General features: G+C 40.1%; 2 protein-coding genes across 5 annotated transcripts in view; one reads left to right on the top strand and one right to left on the bottom strand.

The window, feature by feature from the left end:
• The window catches only part of LOC147168522 (myozenin-2), a 36523-nt gene that overhangs the window by 5597 nt on the left and 10967 nt on the right, over positions 1–19959 (bottom strand). For 2 of the 3 annotated variants that reach the window (XM_086084162.1, XM_086084164.1), the window contains exons 1-3: positions 3695–3793; positions 2294–2387; positions 272–435 (exon numbers count right to left, since the gene is read on the bottom strand). In XM_086084162.1, coding sequence (XP_085940288.1) covers positions 272–435; positions 2294–2378 — 249 coding nt within the window. In that variant the 5' untranslated portion in view covers positions 2379–2387; positions 3695–3793. Of the gene's footprint in view, positions 1–271; positions 436–2293; positions 2388–3694; positions 3794–15867; positions 16059–16175; positions 16295–19959 lie in introns of those variants that run through there. The other variant, XM_086084163.1, reaches the window with a different exon arrangement.
• LOC147168524 (soluble guanylate cyclase 88E-like) lies at positions 5563–16283 on the top strand. 2 transcript variants are annotated; one of them, XM_086084151.1, is made up of 18 exons: positions 5563–5682; positions 6381–6521; positions 7299–7438; positions 7604–7738; positions 8060–8183; positions 8273–8392; positions 8533–8617; positions 9907–9993; positions 10111–10222; positions 11437–11566; positions 11718–11864; positions 12913–13059; positions 13135–13291; positions 13839–13948; positions 14379–14468; positions 15496–15654; positions 15915–16052; positions 16131–16283. In XM_086084151.1, the coding sequence occupies exons 1-18, from the start codon at positions 5563–5565 to the stop codon at positions 16281–16283; spliced, it is 2295 nt and encodes a 764-aa protein (XP_085940277.1). The 2 variants fall into 2 exon arrangements, with proteins under 2 accessions (XP_085940277.1, XP_085940276.1); XM_086084150.1 differs by having other exon boundaries at positions 8533–8650.

Raw genomic sequence — 19959 nt, 5'->3', positions numbered from 1 at the left:
TTGTCCAAATTAACAGCACGGTTGGCACCACTGCTCTGCCACACTCTCTCCAATGCTTTCATAGGTTCCTTCCCGGTACTCCACTTTCCTTCTACAAACCCGAAATGCAACGGAAGACTCTAAATTGCCTATAGGTGAGATTGACGTCATACACCCACCCACCCGTTGTCTAAATGTGCCCTGCGATTGTGCAAAATAAATGTATTATCGGTTGAATCACAAGCTATGAGTCATGTATGAGGAGACCACCCGCCATCCCCCCGCGCCTTACACTCATGGCGTTGTGAGCACTGTTGGCCACGCTCTCCAGCGTGAATCTCTCGGCCCGCTTCTGCCTCTCCTGAAACATGCGAGAGCCTCGATTGGACGGGAGGGTGAGCTCCTCCATCATCACGTCTTTTGGAACGCTGACCTTCATCCCCAGATTCAGACGCCCTGATATAACATGAAGACAAATGTGTTTTAATAAGCGATCACGCATAGGGTAGCTGTGCGGCGCGGCATTGGATGACCCAATGCGAATGAAATGTTACACTTAGCTGGAGCCTCATCTTTTTTTCTTTCTTTCTATCAAGCCATGCATTCGGTACCTGCATTTTTTTAGTAGATGACCTTGTGTCATTAAAGCAAACCATCAATACAATACAATGCAATAAATTCAAAAATGTAATATAATAGCATGTAAATGTGCCACATACATCATCAAGAGCAGTCCAGAATGTGTATTTATCTAATAAAAGGACAAAAGCATAAAGTTAATTAAATTAATTAAAATTTTCAAACTAATTAATTGCACAATTTCCCATAAGTGATCACGATTAATTGCATTTTTCTACAAGGCTTGTTGTAACAGATATTTCTTCAGTAAAATTTTGGAATTCGTGTAAATTCATCAAAAAGAAAGTCTGTTTATTTTCTTTGATGCTTGAATAGAATTCCTCTCCTATAAAATACAACTGTTGAACAAAATGGATTCAGCTTTACAGGCCAGCTTTTTTTTCTCATAGAAAGAATTTCCAAACTTCTCGCTTCCGGGTTTGTGTCCACACTTGAGCAGGTTATTTTACTCTGAGATGATACGCCAGAGACGTACAACTAATATGCAATTTGAATTTAACTTTGTAAAGTGCACAAATTACTTGAGATTTATCCAGTAAGTAAAACTAAAAGTAAAACTACCGTGTTTGTCCGCTTTCCACCAGAAGCTAAGTTCGGCTGCAGGTTATAGGTCATAACAGGAAGTAAATAAAACTGAGTTAACTGAATATTTTTTTTTTTAAATATAAAAATAAAAATAATTTAAAAAAAACCCTGATTTTTTTGTAACGCTTCCAAGAGTTTAAATTAATCTCCAGAGTTCACACTTGACAGCCCTAAATAAAAAAAACATGACACTCTCCTGAGATGCTGTATGCAAATCCTTACAGGTGTTAATTGTGCCACTCAAGGTAGCTGCTTTACACTAACCAACCAATCCGAGAATGGAAAAATGCTGATGTCAAATACTGTGAAGATGAATTTAAAAGCTTGTTGGTTAAACGAACAGTCCTTTTTCAAACTTATCTCGGCCTGGCCCTGTGTATATTAGATCAACATGGCAGCACAGAGAAACTCAAATCTGATTGGGTGCGGGAGGGGTGGGGGTGGGGGGGGGTTATAACATCCGCAAAGCACCACAGCCAAGAGAACTGCTATGAAATTAATAGAATTAGAACTGAGGTTGTAAATGTAGGCCACCGCTGCTTCCTACTCGAGCGAAACAACAGAGCGCCGCTGATTTAAATAATATCACGCATAATCGAGTTGAAATCCGCAGAACTCCTCTCGTATGCTATCGTGGCCTAGCAGAGACACTGAAATAGCCTCGAGATGATGTCAGCGGGCGTACGTATAATGTTTGTTGCTGTCCGTGGGTTGCAAGGGTAACTGGGCATATAAATAGGAATCTGGAGATGAAAGGCGCTCCCAAACGAAAGGATAGCCTTATTTCTCACATATGATAAGTGTTTGGAGAAGCCGGGGCATCCGGAGGAGCGGCCCGGGCATGAAATCCGCTTTATGCTGAGGTTAAGGGAACACTCTTTCAAAGCTTAGCTGGCGGGGGAACAGTGGAGAACAAACACAGCGGATGGGATGCTCCCTGCTGGAATGTTTGGAGAACATGTAGGTGATTTGGGGATTTGGGATGCGCACATCTGCAGTGTCTCCGGGCAGCCTTTACACAACTTGCGCCACCAAGTACAGTATCATGTTTATGTAGGTCATTCGAAAGTGCGTCATCGTCGTGACTTACCCCCTCTGGCTTCTTTTGACAGCATACGAGCCTGCAACATTCTCTGCTTGGTGACGTCATCCAGGCCCGGCTGCGTGAACATCATCGCGTCCCTCTGATGCACAAAAGAAATATGGCTCAGGTCTCAAAAACAAATGGATGTAATATGAAATCAATATTTATTTATAAAAGTAATGGTTCCCGAGGAGATATAGTAATTGCAAGGGTGAATTTGCTCAACTAAATACGGATGCGTCATTTAAAGCATATATGTGAAAAGGGACACTTTCAGTATTATTTATGAAAATAAAAATGATACATTATATTATATAATGTATCATTTTTAAAAATAAAAATGATACATTATATTATATAATGTATCATTTTAATTTTTATGGAGATATTTATCGATCAATATATATAATATATATTGATCGATAAATATCTCCATACATGGGATGTGATATAATTGGAGGACGGTTAGATCTGGGTTTGGATTTAGAAGTGGAACGATTCGATTTGGTTAGATTTCAGTGGGACTGGGATGATATCAATCAACGAGAGAAAGTGCAATTTCTGCAGAAATTGCGTGGGAATGCTGAAAAGCTGAATGCTATTTGCTGAATGTATGGAAGTGGGCGTGGAAAGTGGTACTTTAAGTTCATTGTCAGTCCCATTGAAAAATAAGTTGATTTAATGTTCAATTGTGCGAATACTGTAAGTAATGTGGAATCAGACCATATATACCCCGGCAGGCGTGACTTTTTGAAGCAAGCTGAAATTTGAATGATGTAAATCGGAAGGAGGTATTATGTGGGAGGTGTTTGATGGGGAAAAAAAGTGTGGAGAATAAAAATCACAATAACGTCATCAAAAGATTGATATTCATTATTTGGATAGTTCGAGAGGGTATGATGCATTACATGATTAGGTCTTTCTTTTTTATAACACAGGTGAGGGCCTTTAGATGCTAAAACAGAGTATGGATTCTATTTTTATCGCTTTGTTTAGTTTTTTTTTTTTTTTGACGATAAAACAATTTATGAGTCACAAACCACGCTGCACTTGTAAACAAAGGCAAAAAGCAAAACTCAACTGCTCTAATATTTATTCCCTGCATGGTTGAACACAAGACACCTGTCGTTATTTGGTCCGAACTCTCTTTTAATACTGCTATACTCTAACATATATTTCATCAGCAAAATCAAATCCAATATGACTTTTGATCCAGTTCTAGACATCTGTTTGGCTAGTAAAACATTCACCATCTTTAATATGATTGCTTTCTCTTATATCAACATCAAAGGTATTCCATTGCATCTACACTGCTGTGCAAGTAAACAACACGCTGTGTATTTCACAACAAAGAAATAGATTTGATGGTGAGCGTATACAGTAATAGTCTTGCACGTGCCCCCTTACCTGAGCGCCCCGTTGTCTGTCTCTGCGTGTGGGATGTCAGAGCTGATCTGGGTGGCTGTGGGGTTTATCCCACACCAGTATAGGAGGCCTCCCCACAGCAATGTGACACTCCCCAAGCAGAGAAGGAATAGCCCGTGTAAAACGCATCCCAGAATGCTTCCGGCTCTTAGCTCATCGGGTTATTTTAACATGAGCGAGGATGGATGAATGGAGTGATTAGGGGGATGGGGCAAGTATAAAGATTTTCATCCTGACCTCAAAGCTTTTGGCTAATAAAAACAGATTCGGGCTGTTTGCGTGTGGGTGCATTAAAACAGCTGGCATGCTGACAGTCACACTAGGTCAGGCTAGCTATTCTACGGTATGCACAAATATTATTACCAGTGCTGTCAAAGTTAAAGCGTTAACTGATTAATTAACTCATTCACTGCCATTGACGGCTATAGACGTCAAAAAATAATTTGAACTCTTTTTATTAGTTTAACATTTTTTCCCACTTCTGTTAACAAGAGTATGAAAACCTAGATTTTTTTTTATTGAATTAGAACAGATATAAAATCTGTGATTAATCGCGAGTTAACTAGTAAAGTCATGCGATTAATTACGATAAAAAATTGTACACAGATTATTAAAAAAAAGAAAAAAGTCCTTAAATCTGTGGGTTAAGTACAAAAGTGGAGTTTTCTGTTTCCTGTAGAGCAAAACAGTTTTGACATCCTTTTCCTTAACCTTCCAGAATCGTTGATTTCACTAATAACTTTGTATTTCTCCACTTACAAACATCAGCTGACAGCTGCGTTTTATTTGCAATTTATTTTAGAAATCATTATACAGGTTTACAACATTCCATGAATACAAAGACAATAGCCATGGACATAAATCAGAACACGCCACACTCTCTCTCTAACCTTAGCTTAGGGTAATAGGCTATGGCACCTTCTGCAGTAGTGTCAGAATTAGAGTAAATATTTGTATGACGTCACATCATATATGACAAACATTAAAGTATGTTGGTGATTGAGCTTGCCTTCTTGTGTCATGATGTCTGTAACATAAACTAAGGACTCCCTGTGGATGCATTTTAAATGTGAGATTTGTGATTTTTCTATTTTCAATTGAATACATTTTAAATGGAACTCCAAAACATTATACACACTTTGTGGAACCCTGTTGGTCTTTAAAGTGGATTTTATGTACTGCGCAGATTGATTCATTGAGGACAGCAGACGTCTGGGAGGAAAGCATATTTTTCTTTTTATCTCTGTTGAGATTAGATATCGATTTTGCACCTTCCCCGGCTCCACAAAGCCACCATCCATTATTAGAAAGCCTCACGGCCTCCGGGAGAAAATGTGGTGTCATTCAAGCCGGAAAAAAACATCTGCAGACTAACCATTAAATAAGAAGAATTGTTGCCCTTTAACTCCTCTGGTGTCTATTTGAGCACGTTTGTCCAAGTACATAAATAAAAGCGAGGCAGACCCTCTAATTGTTTACTTCCTCCGACGGGTGTCATCTGTGTTTGAGCGATGGCTTTCGTGGTGTGTTTGTGTCACATGGAGCTCCGCAGCCACCAGGTGCTGACAGCTGCCACAAGAACAATGCGCACCCGTCCGCACAAAAAGTACTTGTGGTAACGAGAGGCTCTTTAAAGCAGTTTGCGCAGTTGCCCCTCGGATGAAACCCTGATGGGATGTCTAATCTGATCAAGCACTGAGCTCCACAGGTAGCAGCGTTAATGGCAAAAGCAAGCACTGTGCAATTAATGACTCGTTGAATAGAAGTCTGGACTTTTCTCATTCACTCGCAGGTGCCTTTGGGAATATCGCGCCGTCTTTGTGGTTTGACTTTCAATCTTGGGTGTCATAATGTATGGGCTGCTCTGCGAGAGTCTGCACGACTTCATCAAGGAGTCGTACGGGGACGACGTGTGGAAGCTGGTCAGAGAGAGGGCAGACGTCCGCCTGCACTCCTTTGTCACTCACGAGGTATCCCCGAAAATGGATAATGACACACATCAATACTGCCTGAGCAAATGTAATTGCCGCACAATTGTGTGGATTGGGAAATGTATTCAACTGGAAATTTTTCTGGCAGTGTAACTTCTGAGTCATTTTTCAAAAATACTTCAAGGTATATATATATATATACATATATATACTAGGGGTGTTAGAAAAAAATCGATTCGGCAATATATCGCGTGCAATTCTCGAATCGATTCGATATGCGGCCAAATCGATTTTTAAACATACATTTTTTTATGGGAATATTCAAAAAAACGTCTTACTTAGGGTTAGGATTTACACATTAAGCATGGAAGAATGTTATAATAATGGAAGATTAAGCCTTAATATTTTATTTCAGTGCTGTTCAGTGAAATACAGTGGCTCAGTTATAAGCCTGACTTTTCAGATAAATAAATACATTTTCGTACAAATCTTACAGTGTACATGTACAAGTTTACTGATGAGTATTTTCTAAATTTGAGTAAAAATAATAATAATCGCAACAATCAATTTCCAGATTCGTATAGGGGTTAATCGGTACTGAATCGAATCGTGACCTATGAATCGCGATACGAATCGAATCGCCAGGTACTAGGCAATTCACACCCCTAATATATACCATATCTCAGTAGATTCTATACTTTCTCTGTCTTACCCCAAATACTCTCTGATATTTTTAGGTGTACAGCGAGAGTGTGATTCCTCGCATTGCAAAGGCAGCCAGCGGGGTGACGGGAACGCCCTACAATGAGCTGATGAATTCCTGGGGTGTCTACTTCCTGGGATTTGTGGGGAAGTACGGCTATGACAGGATCCTCAAGGTGAACAATGATCTCACGTTCTAATTGTATGTTGTTTGTTTTTAGCAAAATAATTGAGCCCAATTGAACTATACCGAAATAAAAAGCCATGGGAATGTTATGAAAACATTACAGTGGAACACAATACATGACATGATGAATTCCTAGTTGTTCCGATAAAAAAAAAAAATCCCATAGGAATTAATGTGAAGTGAATTAAATGAATCTAGACTCGAATTGTAAAACACTGATTAGTCTTATAGTCAATGCCACCCCCAATACAACTATAATGTTAACCACGCTAGTAATAAAGGTATTCGCCTTTTGAAGTCTGTGACTCTAAAGCCCTTTTTATACTGCACTTACTAACCCCATTTCCTTTTTTTTCCCTACCACTCTTCCCCAGTCAGGCTTTCTTTTTCAACAATGAAAGACTTCTCTTCTAAACTAGCAGCAAAAGTCTCCGTGCCTACTTCCTAGTAGGCTGCTACGTCAGCATTTCCAAATATGGGCACGCTGACAACTGTGGAATTCTGCTCGTTAGTTATATGTCTAGTGACAACAAAGAACATGCTAGTATATGGATCTGAACCTGGCTAGCAATGCTATCGATTAAATGGGATCGATCAAGCATTATACCGTATTGATTAAGCGGCCCGTGATTAACTGGTGGCCAAGCTACAGTATGCAGTCCGCCTCAGTCCGCTGTCATTGGCTCCAGCTCTGCCTGCTACCATGACTAAGGATATTTTGATGAATGGACTAAAACTGCCGTTTCATTTGTGTTTCTGTTCCCAGGTGCTGGGCCGTCACGTCCGTGACTTTGTCAATGGCCTTGACAACCTCCATGAGTATCTGCGTTTCAGCTACCCCAAGGTGCAGCCCCCAACCTTCTTCTGTCAGGAGGAATCCGCCACTGGGGTCACCCTCCACTACAGGTCTGAAAATCTGATGGGAGTTCCATGTAATACGATTAACAGGTCTATGGACTTGCCTGTATTTCTGGTCTGTGCACAGCATGTTCAATAATGGCGCTTATACCAGCTATTCAAGCGGACTCATTAGTGTGTTTATTGAATTCTCTCCCCCATTGTGATCTGCAGAAGTAAGCGCAAAGGCTACCTGCACTATGCCATGGGTCAGCTGAGGCAGATGGGGAAGCAGTTCTATGACACGGACATTCATGTGGAGGTCTTGTCTGAGCAGATGGTGGGGGACTACTCCCATGTTACCATGAGGTAGGGGAGCACAGCGACAGATAGGGACAACATGCACACACCACACAGTGGCGATAACAACAAAGACAACGCAACACCTGCCGCCTATTGCGCTCATTCCTTACCGCCAGTCCCACGGTCCCGTTTGTATGGCGAATGGAAGGCACTAGTGAGCGATAAACTAAGTACCTATTCTCATTCAACGCCAGCTTTGTTTGTATTCTTGGACCTGAGTCACAAGTTGAAATTCCTCTGAAATTTGGTTGATCTGAAGTGTCTCATCCTTGTTATCCTTTAGTGGAGGAGCGCAGTCGTTTTGGTGACCATTTTTTGTTCCTTCAGGTTAAACTTTGACAACTCCGCTTACCGCTACATCATGAAGGAGGATGAGGAAGAGCAGGAGATTTTGCCAATTACCTCAGATTTCTTCTTTGCGGTCTTTCCCTTCAATATCGTCTTCAGACAGGTAAAAGCAGCATGCGTGGACTCCAGTCATACGCTAGAACAAGGCGATGTATCGTGCATGGGAAGTGGCTGATTACTTTGAATCTCCAGGACATGGTGGTGCACAATGTTGGCTCAGGACTTTCCACAGTCTTCCCTGATTTAGATGGAAAGAAGATCACTGACGCTTTCTTGCTGGCTCGCCCCCTGGTGGAGTTCACATGGAACATGGTGATTGTAGTCCTTCGAATGTCCTCCTACCAAAATGAAGTGGCAAATCTGGCATTGTCCGTCACACATTTCACAAACTAGTAGACTGTCATGTACAATGGGTGCTGAGACTGTCAACGATGTTTACGCTGTGTTCCTAGATCATCTCCCATCCCAACAACTTGTTTGAGATCATGTCCAAGGAACCTGTGAAAAGAGAGAGGAATCTCCACAACCGAGTCCAGAGTAAGAGTGGAAGCCGCGCAAACAGTCGCAGGGGTGTGTGTCTGCTGGGCAAGGGCTCACTAATACGTGGTTTTCAGAGTGTGTTAGCGAGTCTACTTATGGTCGTCGTCGTTGCAGAAAATCACAATGAAAGAAATGGACTTCGAGCGCGTTGCCACATTACACAGAGTGGTGTAGCGATAAATCTGTTTTCTAAGTAGGACTTTAGGCATTATATTGCTTACAACCTTTTCCAATTTTGGAAGACTTTTGACTATTTCCTCCTAGTTTGTGGTCTTCCTTTTTTGATACCATAACCCAGGGTTCACCAATTCCAGTCCTCAAGGTCCGGAGTCCTGCAGGTTTTTAGATGTTTCTGCCCACTAGCACACCTGATTCATATAATCAGCTCATCAGCATGCCTGATAACAATCCTGATCTTTAGTATCAGGTGTGTTGGTAGGCAGGAACATCTAAAACCTGCAGGGCTCTGGACCTCGAGGACTGGAATTGGTGAACCCTGCCATAACCATATCACATGATGAGCGAAATGTGTACAAGCAGATGTAGATAAAACTTGGTGTTCCACAGGGTTCAATTGTTGCGCCTCTTCAATTTTCATTGTACCATTTAAAGAAAATAGCGGCGGTTGTTTTAAAGTGCTCTATAAATATAGAGTTGAGTGATAGGAAGTCAGTGTCCTAACTGCATCATTTGCAATGCCAAGTTAAACAATTCTAGCACAGTACGACTAGCTATGCAGCAAAACCGAAGGAACACTTCCTTAATTAAGCTGCATTGAAATGGGGAATACAAGAACGCAGCACTTTCTGAATTCAAGGTGAAGAGAAACAGATTTGATGAAAAGGATGCTCTTTCTCTTCAAATTTGTTCACCAATGAAACCTATACCTGCGTCTTGAATAAAAAACAACAACATACTTTTCAATAAAGAAAGGTTCTGTGAATGTGCATAGGAAACTGGTGGGGTTCAGTACCTCCAACAAGGAAGGTTAAGAACCACTGTTCTAGATCATAAACCAAGATGCCACAAAATAGCGACAAAGCACATTTTGTCACACCGGTGCCTCACAACTCACTTCAACATATGTCCTTGGCATCAAGATGCCACAAAATGGCATCAAAAGTATTTGACTGTATTGCTCAGCCAAAAGTTAGCCCAAGGTTTCTCCTTCAGTTGCATAAGAAAGTGTGCCCAAATATTTCACCGACGAGGAGTCACTGTACTTTAATCACAATGTTTTAGAATTGTCATCGCTTTTCTCTGAAACGCCATCTTGTACTTAACAGATTCCGACTATGAAAATGCTAATCGGTCTGCTGATGTGGACGTGGAGCTCATGGCTTTTCAGTCCATTATTGGAGACGATTACAAAGGTTTTGAGCTCTCTGCTTGGCACAAAGCGAGAGTGCACACACACAAAAGAAACTCTTTCAGAAGTACAACAGCAATGTGAAGTTTTAGTTTATATGCACTACATTTCATCATTTTAGACAGCGCCAATGCCATGGAGAGCTGGGGTGACGGGAGCCGATGCCTGAGACTGAAAGGACAAATGCGATACATGCCTGAGTGGGAGTCTATCATCTTTCTTGGAACACCTGTGTAAGATTGACATGAATGCACTCGGCATACACAAACAGGCGCACACTCGAGGACAAAACCCCTCATGAATACGTTTTACTTGCAAAGCAAAACATTAAGTGCAATGAGCGCTACAGTGAGTGTGCAAATAAAAAGCTGGGCACTGAATCAGTTCGGGGGCCCATTGGAGCGCCTCTCGCCATGCATGAAATGAACTGCTAATTAGCTTGTAATCAGACAGTGCAGCTCTTGTGAGCCTAATGGGAACCCATTTGCAGCAGAGAGTGTTTTTACACAGAGAACATTACCAAAACATCCACATCCTTCTATAAAACGGCAAATTTTGTGATGAAGTGCGCTCATGCCTACATTGAAGCAGTAATGGGCATTACATTGTTTTCAAATCTTCATTGGGTAAAACATGGCATTAGGGCTATACTGAAATGAAAATGAAATTACAAGCCAGAATGTCATGTGAAAGCATTTTACTGCCTCTGATTGTCCCCCAATAGTTTTTTTTCTATTAGGCTTTACTGATTGCTATTTTTGAACTGTTCGTAATTCATTTCACCTCGTCTAAGGTCCCGATTGCAACTGAACACGAAGACTACCGCCATGCTTCAACCTATTGGACTTATGACTTTAAAGTTCAACCTTAGTTTCATGATTAGACCGTGACATACAGTATTTCCCACATCTGTTTGGAAGATTTGGTCATTGTATAATGAAGCTGAGGTTGAACTTTTGAACAGTTCAAAATAGCAGTTAGGCCTAAACCTTATAGAAAGAAAAAAAAAGTCAGGGAAAGCCTACTAGAGCATCTGAAATGTGGCCATTTAACACGGGTTTGAATGTGATGAGTTGATTCTGAACAGGGTGTGTGCACTTGTGCAACAACACTATCTCAGTTGCTTTATTTTTACCTTACATCTTGAAAGTCAAAAAAATAATCAAATTGAGTTTTACAAGACTATTTTTTGTATCACCCCAAAAAAATGTCCTTTGAGGGTGTGTGTAGACTTTAAAAAAAAACTTTTTATTAAAATTTCCACTTTTTATTTCCACTACATTTATTTACCTTTACGGCACCAAATATGGTTTCTTTTCCCATAAAAATAAAATCCTCATCCTCATAATCGCTAATGCTTTTGCAACGTTTATTACTGATTTTTTCAGTTTCATTTTGTCCATCTGCCCCTGTCTTCTTTTTTTGTTTTGTTTGTGTGCATTTGCAGGATGGAGAGCCTGAGTGCTATGTTTAAAACTGGACTGTACATCAATGACCTGAGCATGCACGACTCCAGCAGAGATTTGGTGCTGGCAGGCACACAGCAGTCGGAAGAGCTGAAAAGAGCACTCATACAGGTTATAAAACATGCTACATTTGATACCTGTTGTGTCTTTATTTCTATATTTTAATATTTAATATCAATATATATATATAATATTTCTATAATCTTTATTTAGGACTGTACTTTTTTTTTTTTTTTTAAATCTCATTACTGTCTGAACACAGGAGCAAAAGAAGTCCAGAAAGCTAGAGGAGAGCATGAAGATGTTGGATTATGAGATGAAAAAGACAGATGACCTCCTTTACAGAATGATCCCCAAACCAGTGGCAAAGAGGCTGCGCAAAGGAGAGCCTGCTGTAAACACTTGTGAGGTCAGGAAAGGAGAGCAAAAAGAGCGTTCTAGTTGCATGACACAGTCTACTCAAGTCGTTATAGTCAAATAATTTCCCCAGAGTCAAATATAAATAAATAACCGAGACGCTAGGAACCACATATCACATTCAATGTGCCAAAACACAATAACAAAAGCTTCATCACAAAAGTCCATCGCTCCTCTTTAGCTCACTTTCATCTGTCCAAGCTTTGCTATATTTTTAGCATTGGTTCTAAATAAAGATAAGATCCAATTTAGCATCTGTCACTATGGTTAAATATTTTCTTGTACAGTAAGGCCATAATATTAGGTACACCAGCACGATCTTAACAGATCTAGTCTCCTATGTGAATACAGGCACATACACATGCACACACAGCAAAAGATTTGCATTTAAATTCACACTTAAACTCGCGGGTGGCATTTTATTTTTGAAATAGCCTGGTCAGAACCATCAAAAAGTCCAAACCGAGTCATAATACCACAACGTGGACACTGGTACTCAAGCGACTATTTGCCTTCATCGTTCCTCATTGAAATGAATGGAAATGCCATAAATTCGCGCCAGCCTCTCCAAGAAATACAGCATTTTTTTTTGTTATTTTTAAATAAGAAAAAAATAATCATTCTTAAATATAAAAACATACAGTAATATCATAATTAATTGAAATGTAAAGAGTTAAATAAATAGTTTGTGCATCATGATTAATTCCACGTGATTTTGCGGATCCTGCTTTTTTACATTGGCCACATGGGGCAGTAATGCAAATATATATATATATATGCAAAATCACCCAAAATCTAGTAAAACAGCCGTGAGCGAAGGGGGTTGCTTCAGGGAAAATGGCTGGGAGTGAATGAGTTAAGTAAAAGTAAATATCTGATCCAATTACCCAAATATCCATTATTGACTTGACTACTAATAATCGGTGCCGGCACAGACAGGACCATATCGGATTATCTCTAAGATAAATGCCTGTCCACATGCGTTTTGCAGCAACATCAATGTTATTCATTAGCAATTAGATTCACCGTGTTTCTTCCAGGTGTTCCCCGATGTGACCATTCTTTTCAGCGACGTGGTGGGATTCACTCGCATTTGCAGCCACATCACTCCCTTGCAGGTGGTGTCCATGCTCAACACCATGTACACTTTGTTTGACACACTCAGCGAGAAGCACAGAGTCTTCAAGGTACGCGCATGTTTTCCTCAGTTGGCTAGTATTTTGCGTGTTAATGTGCTCGAGTCAAGTCTGTCGCCTTGCAAGGTTGAAACCATTGGAGATGCCTACATGGTGGTGGCGGGGGCGCCGGAGAAGACCAAGTATCACGCTCATAATATTTGTGACATGGCATTGGATATGGTGCGCTCCATCGATCACTTGAAAGACCCCTCGAATGGAAACAACATACAGATTCGTGTCGGTGGGTTGGACTTCAGGTTTATGCTGGTGTTAGACCACATAAACCACAAATCATGCGATGCGCTCCTGGCAGAATGTCAAACTTGTTAACTCATTTGAAACAGCATCACGCCAATGGGAGTATCAGGGCAGCGTGAGAAAAAAAGAAGTAGCACAATACAAATGCAACTCCCGAGGCATTCAAACAGCCTCTACCGGGCTCTTTAGAAAAAAAACGAAAGCAATAACAACTGCCAGTGGTGATTTATAGGATAATAATTCAGACTGTTGAAACTGTTACCGTTGCATCTTTCATTCCCTTAAAAGAAGACAAACTAGTGATGCACTTTCATAATAAGAACAGTTGATGTTTCATTTTAAAAGTCATTAAAGCTTGTTCTGTTTACACAAAATGATGAAATGATTTTTTTTCCCAGTTACATCTTTAGTGATAATACATTTATATGGTTTCAGTTATTAACCTCCCCCCTGAGGGCAACCATAACTACAATAGGGCCTGTGATGAAAACAAGTCTTGCGTAAATGGACCTGCTTTGTTGTGGCTGCAGGCATCCACTCTGGTATGGTGGTAGCAGGTGTGGTAGGACACAAGATGCCCCGTTACGGTCTGCACGGCGATACGGTCCACACGGCGTCAGCCATGGAGAGCAACGGAAAGGTGGGGACTGAGAAATGAAATTAACCCTGCTATTCAGAAGTTCACCAATTCATGTTGGCCAGAAGATGGCGCCAAAGCTTTGACTAAAAGGGAAGTAATCAAGCGTGGCTGTATCTAATGTTTTTTTCCCTTGTTTGGTAAACTAGCTTCATGCTACATTAGCGCCACCAACTGATTTTGGCCTTCCACAGCAGGGCAGACGTCAATTTTAAATTTGCTGCCGCCATCTAGTGGTGGGGGTCTAAAGTGCATTATTATTTCATATTCTTGCTTATGTTCCAAGACAAGAAATTGGTCAAAGTATTTTAAGGCACCACTAGACTGTAAGAAGCAGTCTGGATGCTTACAATGCTTGGCTCAGCATTCAAAGAAGAGACCATTGAAAAAGAAAAAAAAAAGGCCAATAATATCTTCCTTTGTCTCACATCAGGAGATGCATATCCAACTCAGCAGCGCTACCTACGAGCACCTGAAAGGAAGCCACTTTATTTTTGAAAGGAGGGGCACCATTACCATCAAGGTTGGAGTCCAAACAACGCACACTACATCAATCGTAGCTGTACTGTACTTAATCCACCATGACAACATAAATAATTGCTGTAGGACATGTGAATAGCACAGTGGGATAATGCGTCGGCAGTAAATAAATGTTATCTGCATGCACAAAACCTTCCCTGAGGCTCCAACTGGTGCAAATGCAAGATGTGTGTATCAGCAAACCAACAAAAATAACTGGCAATGTTTTGGCTGTGGGCAGAGAACATATTTAGCATTTTGAATCTGTAAGTGTCGCCTGCTTGCTTTTCTTTTTATGCGCGAGTCTGACTTGTGTAGAGTACATTCGGTGATAATGCCAGCAAAGTTTCTCCCAAAGCAGGAATCTTAAGGAAAAAGGGAAGTTTTTTTATTTTTATTTTACTTTCTTTCATGAGGCAAGCTGTGCTATGAATCTTTAAATATAGGAACAGCAAAGGTTTTTCCAGGAAGGAACCATGTTTGGTTACCTCAATGGGAGTTCAAATTATGTTCATTGAGACAAGTACTTAGTTAACCCTGTTGTTATGTTGTTGGTCAATTTGGAAAATCTAAAAAATAAAATAAAAAATAGTATAAAATATAATATATATATATATATATATATATAAAATTTAGGTTAAACTTTGTTTGCTGGCCTTCATTTGTTCATTTTAATTTTTTTTAATATTAATAACATTGCATTGCGTTATGTGACATTTTTTGATGATTAAACATTAGAACGGGTCACATTGACCCTTGAACATAGCTGGAAATAGCAAAAACGAGGAGCAAAAGACGGGAAGTTGTCTATAAATATATATATTATATATATATATATATATATATATATATAAAATATAGGCAATTTTCACAGTTTTACATTATGATTTTTTTCCGCCCAATTCATTGATCTTATCTGACAATTTTAAGGAGAAAATACCCATTCGACCAATAGGAATTAACTTCAACTGAAAATCGGGCCAGGGTATGAATACTTTATGACTTTAGAGAATTTCCTTTTCATCCTTTAGGGCAATGTTGAGATCGAGACCTACTGGCTGAAAGGTAAGCGGGACAAGGACGGAAACGCCCAAGCGGCGTGTCCTCAATTCGAGACCCAGAACATCAGTAAGGCCATCAGCAAGGCCAACATCACTGAGGTCATCACCAAGGGGAACGAGGAGGGACTGGTAGGAATGTAACAAAATCATACTTATCGGCAAATTCTTTGTGGCCATCAATATCTATCATGACAATTGCACCATGTTTTTGTGGTTCAATAGCAATTTGAATATAGTTCAGTATATTGTGAAGGGAGCCTCAAAATCCGATACAGTTGGCAACTGTCATTTTTTCCCCATTTCCTAAAAGAATGTCTAACTTTGTCTAGGTTGTGTACTTACTCATTTATTTCCGTTCTGAGCACTATTTTGGACTTCCTTGCTTTCAGGTTTTCCCACTGGTGCCAGGCAAGGACGATGATGATGTCAAGTCTATTCACTCTCATCGCATCAAGATGGAGAATTCACACCATTCTCTGCAAAAGTCTGTGGAAGAGTGTCGGGTGGAGGAGATGTCCGCTCATAAGGTAGAACTGAAAAAAAAAGAGTTAAAATAAAGTTTTGTTGCTTTATTTAAATTCACAATATGCTCCTTGTGTTCTCAGTCCCATTACAAAGATGCCTTGCACGACTGCTTAGAGGATGCTCACCTGGAGCTGGAGTCGCCCGAGTGTGACGGCAGAGATTCCTTGATGGAGTCAAGTGCCAGCTCCTGCGACTCCCACTGCTCCAAGAGCGCCATGTGTTCCGTGTCCTGAGTTGGTACACGCTAAAATGGAAAAGACAGCACTTAACATGACCCATTGCTTAAAAAAATATGTTTGCTTTTTAACCTTTTGGTCTGCTGATGCTAGACATGATGAGCTCCAGTGATGTGTGATGTGTACATTGACACAAGCCTGAAATCCTTTTTTTGTGGCGGTTCATTACGTAGCGATAGAAGAAATGGATTATTTCATTATCTTAATCCCTTTCAACTGTATCAAAGCTCTACTGGCCCAGTGGGAGTAGATCTTTCAGTTAACACATTACAACTTAACCTCAAAGCAGTTTTTTTTTTAACACACTTGTAGTTATTTATTGCAGTGTTGTAGACCTGACAGTCGAATGGCTTTGTCCTTTCTCTTTCGGAATGTTTCTGTGACAACAAACTTGTCAGCTCAGTAGAAATAAAGAAAGTTGGCTTCACAGGTGTGTGCAGACCTGACGTGTTTGTTATTGTTTATATTGTCACTCTACAATTTCTTCTACGCATTGCACCAATGGAGTACGTACAGTACTGACACCTTTCTGGGCTCCAATGTTTATTTTCTGGCCAACAGAAAGACAAAATATTTCACACACATTAATTAACTCATTCACTGCCATTGACGGCTATAGACGTAAAAAATTCATTTGAACTATTTATTAGTTTCACTTTTTTTCTACATTTGTTAAGAGTATGAAAACCTAGATTTTTTTTTTTACTGTAAATTTAAAACAGATATAAAATTTGTGATTAATCTTGAGTTAACTATTTTTTATTTATTGTAATTAATCACATGACTTCACTAGTTAACTCACGATTAATAACAAATGTTATATCTGTTCTAATTGTACAATAAAACAATTCTAGGTTTTCATACTCTTGTTAACAAAAGTGGAAAAAAAGTGAAACTAATAGAAATAGTTAAAATGAATTTTTGACGTCTATAGCCATCAATGGCAGTGAATGAGTTAAATATTGAATATTGACTGTTGAACGTAATCATGTGCAGTGCATGTTTTGATTAAAGTCCGATAGTGGTGATCTGGTTCAAGAGACATAGAAAAATAATTACCAAAAGTGGGGGAACACAGAACGGGAGCCTGCCGGTCGTCTTATCATATAAAAAACTTTATGCATATATTTGAACAAGAAATGTGCAAATGCAGTTATTTCTTAAATTTATTGATGAAAACATTGACATTATCGGATAGAAAAAGAAAATAAATGTAAAACCCGAATCAGATTACTAAAATGGAAAACAATTTAATCATTACTATTTTTTGTTTGTTTTTTTACTCTTCACATGCAGTAGAGGGGAAAGGGAGGCTCTGCCTCTCCTGCCTACCCTGACCACATATCCCTGATTGACGGTAACAATGCAACAACGTAAACAAAATATACGCCTTAACACAACATAAACACATTTACACAACCCTGTAAAATGTTTAAAAACAATTAACAATTGTGCAAAAAGTGACTTTCCATGTACTCCAAGGCTATATCAAGCAGTCACAAATGATTATGTGACGCTTGTGTTTAAAAAAATCCCACACATCTATATGTGGTATATCATACACGCCCTTAAACGCAATGATCCAATGCCAGTCAGACGCGGTTCCCAAATGACAGGCCTTCAGTCGAGGTGCAGCTAAAGGTGGCGTCCTCTCGATCTATGCTGCTCCTGGTGCCGCTGTGGGACTCTCTTGGCGTGGAGGTGATGCAGCAGTGGAAGCAGAAAGCGTAGAAGAACGCCAGGAGCAGTAGAAGGCAGACGGCGCAAAAAATCACCACGATGACGACGGTGTACACTTGCATGTGCACCTCCTCCCATGCAAGCTGCGTGGTTGCGGTCTGGGGGCTAAAGGTCATCTGTGTGGCATTGAGGCTGCCTAACGTGGTTACTGTGGGCGTTGGGTGAGTGACTTGTGGCATGACTGAAGCCCTACAGGAAGAAAAAAACTGCCTGTTGAGCATGTACCGTTCTTTGATATTGTTCGGCATAAATAAGGAACATTTAAATGTGTATATTTAAAAACAAAAAGGCACAAGATGTTGTTTTCTTACCGGTGTGTGTGTGTTTTCATCCAGTCAGTCAGGGTGTCGTCTTTTGAGGAGTGCGGCTATGATTAAGTGACAGACGTATAAAGGGATGGAGAGTGGACAGGGGGCGCCTGGAGGAGAGAGGGAGCAGGCGGATGGAGAATAACAAGGAGGGTTGCTATGGAAACTCGTGTGACAATGCGACATCACACTTTGATCCGGGGTGTTTTAGCCATTCATCCATTTTCCATTGATACATTTGTAATGTCTGTATGTAAAGTCTTTGGAATGCAGGAGATACAGATGTGTTCAAAATAAGAGCAGTGTGTTTAAAAAGGTCAAAATCCTAAAGTAGTAGTCCAATAGTTTTTATTTTCATGCATTGGGAACACTGCACATCATATTCTAAATCTAAACGTGAAGAAACATTTGTCAATATTTGATTTGCTGACAATGAAAATTGTGCTGATCAAAAAAATAGCAGTGTCTGTATTTTTCTTTACGGACTTGAATATTTACGGAATAAACTCAAATATTGCTGATTTAGCATTCCTGTGACTCATTAAATTAATATTGAGTTGTATAACCACGGTTTCTGAGAACTGCTTCACATCAGTGTTGCATGAAATCGACCAACTTCTTGCACCTATCATAAGATATGCAAGCCAAGGATGATTCCAACATTCCACAGTTCCTCTGCATTTTTTGGTTTTGCCTCAGAAACAGCACTTTTGACATCGCCCCATAGATCGGATTAAGGTCCGGGGATTGATCTGACCACTCCATAACTGCAATTTTGTTGGTCTGGAACCAAGATGCTGCTCATTGACTGGTGTGTTTGGGGTCGTTGTCTTGTGGAAATACCCATTTCAAGGGCATATCCTCTTCAGCATAAAGCAACATGAACTCTTCAAGGATTTTGCTATATACAAAACAAAATCTTTCTCCGTTTCTCTTTAGGCCACTTAATGTGGTCTTTGGTAAATTGCATCCTCTTCAGCGCATCTTTTTGTAGGACTTTACACGGGCTTCTTGCTAATAGATTAGCTTCACACAGGCGTCTTGTAATTGTCACAGTACTCACAGGTAACTTCAGGCCGTCTTTGATCTCTTTGGAGCTGATCATTGTTTGAGTCTTTGCCATTCTGGCTATTCTTCGATCCGTTCGAATGGATGTTTTCCGTGTTCTTCCACGTCTGTCTGGTTTTGCTTTCCGTTTTAAAGCGTTGGAGATCATTTTAGCCGAGCAGTCTATTATTTTCAGCACTTCTTGATATGTTTTCCCTTCTGCAATGAATTTTTTAATCCAAGTCCACTGTTCTTCTGAACAATGCCTGAAGCGACCCATTTTTCTCAGGTTTTCTAAGAGAAATACATGCATGACAGGTGCTGGCTTCACCCTGAAATAAGGGCCACCTGATTCACACCGTTTTTTTCCCCACAGAATCCTAGAGCCCTCCAACACTGCTATTTGTTTTTAACACACCCCTTTCAATTAATTATTTAATTGCACAGACTCAAGACCATGCATAGCAAGAATGTTGGGTCTGTTAGTTTTCTGTGACTCTACTGGTAAATTGTTTGCCGTGTAGAAATACATTTTCTACCCAAAAAAAAGTGATTGATCTGGTTAATCATGTTGGACT

Source organism: Leptonotus elevatus, chromosome 9 (genome assembly GCF_054856555.1).
Source record: "Leptonotus elevatus isolate MCC_2025b chromosome 9, RoL_Lele_1.0, whole genome shotgun sequence".
NCBI classification, from domain to species: Eukaryota; Metazoa; Chordata; class Actinopteri; order Syngnathiformes; family Syngnathidae; genus Leptonotus; species Leptonotus elevatus.
Note: the sequence above shows the minus strand (reverse complement) of the source record. Positions and strands in the feature narration are given on the sequence as shown.

Bases quoted from the DNA above. Each gene is read 5' to 3' on its own strand.
- LOC147168524 (XM_086084150.1), top strand. From the start codon at position 5,563: ATGTATGGGCTGCTCTGCGAGAGTCTGCACGACTTCATCAAGGAGTCG. The intron at 9,994-10,110 runs GTTTTGAGCTCT...TCATCATTTTAG, and splicing joins TATTGGAGACGATTACAAAG to ACAGCGCCAATGCCATGGAG. The intron at 14,469-15,495 runs GTTGGAGTCCAA...TTCATCCTTTAG, and splicing joins GGGGCACCATTACCATCAAG to GGCAATGTTGAGATCGAGAC.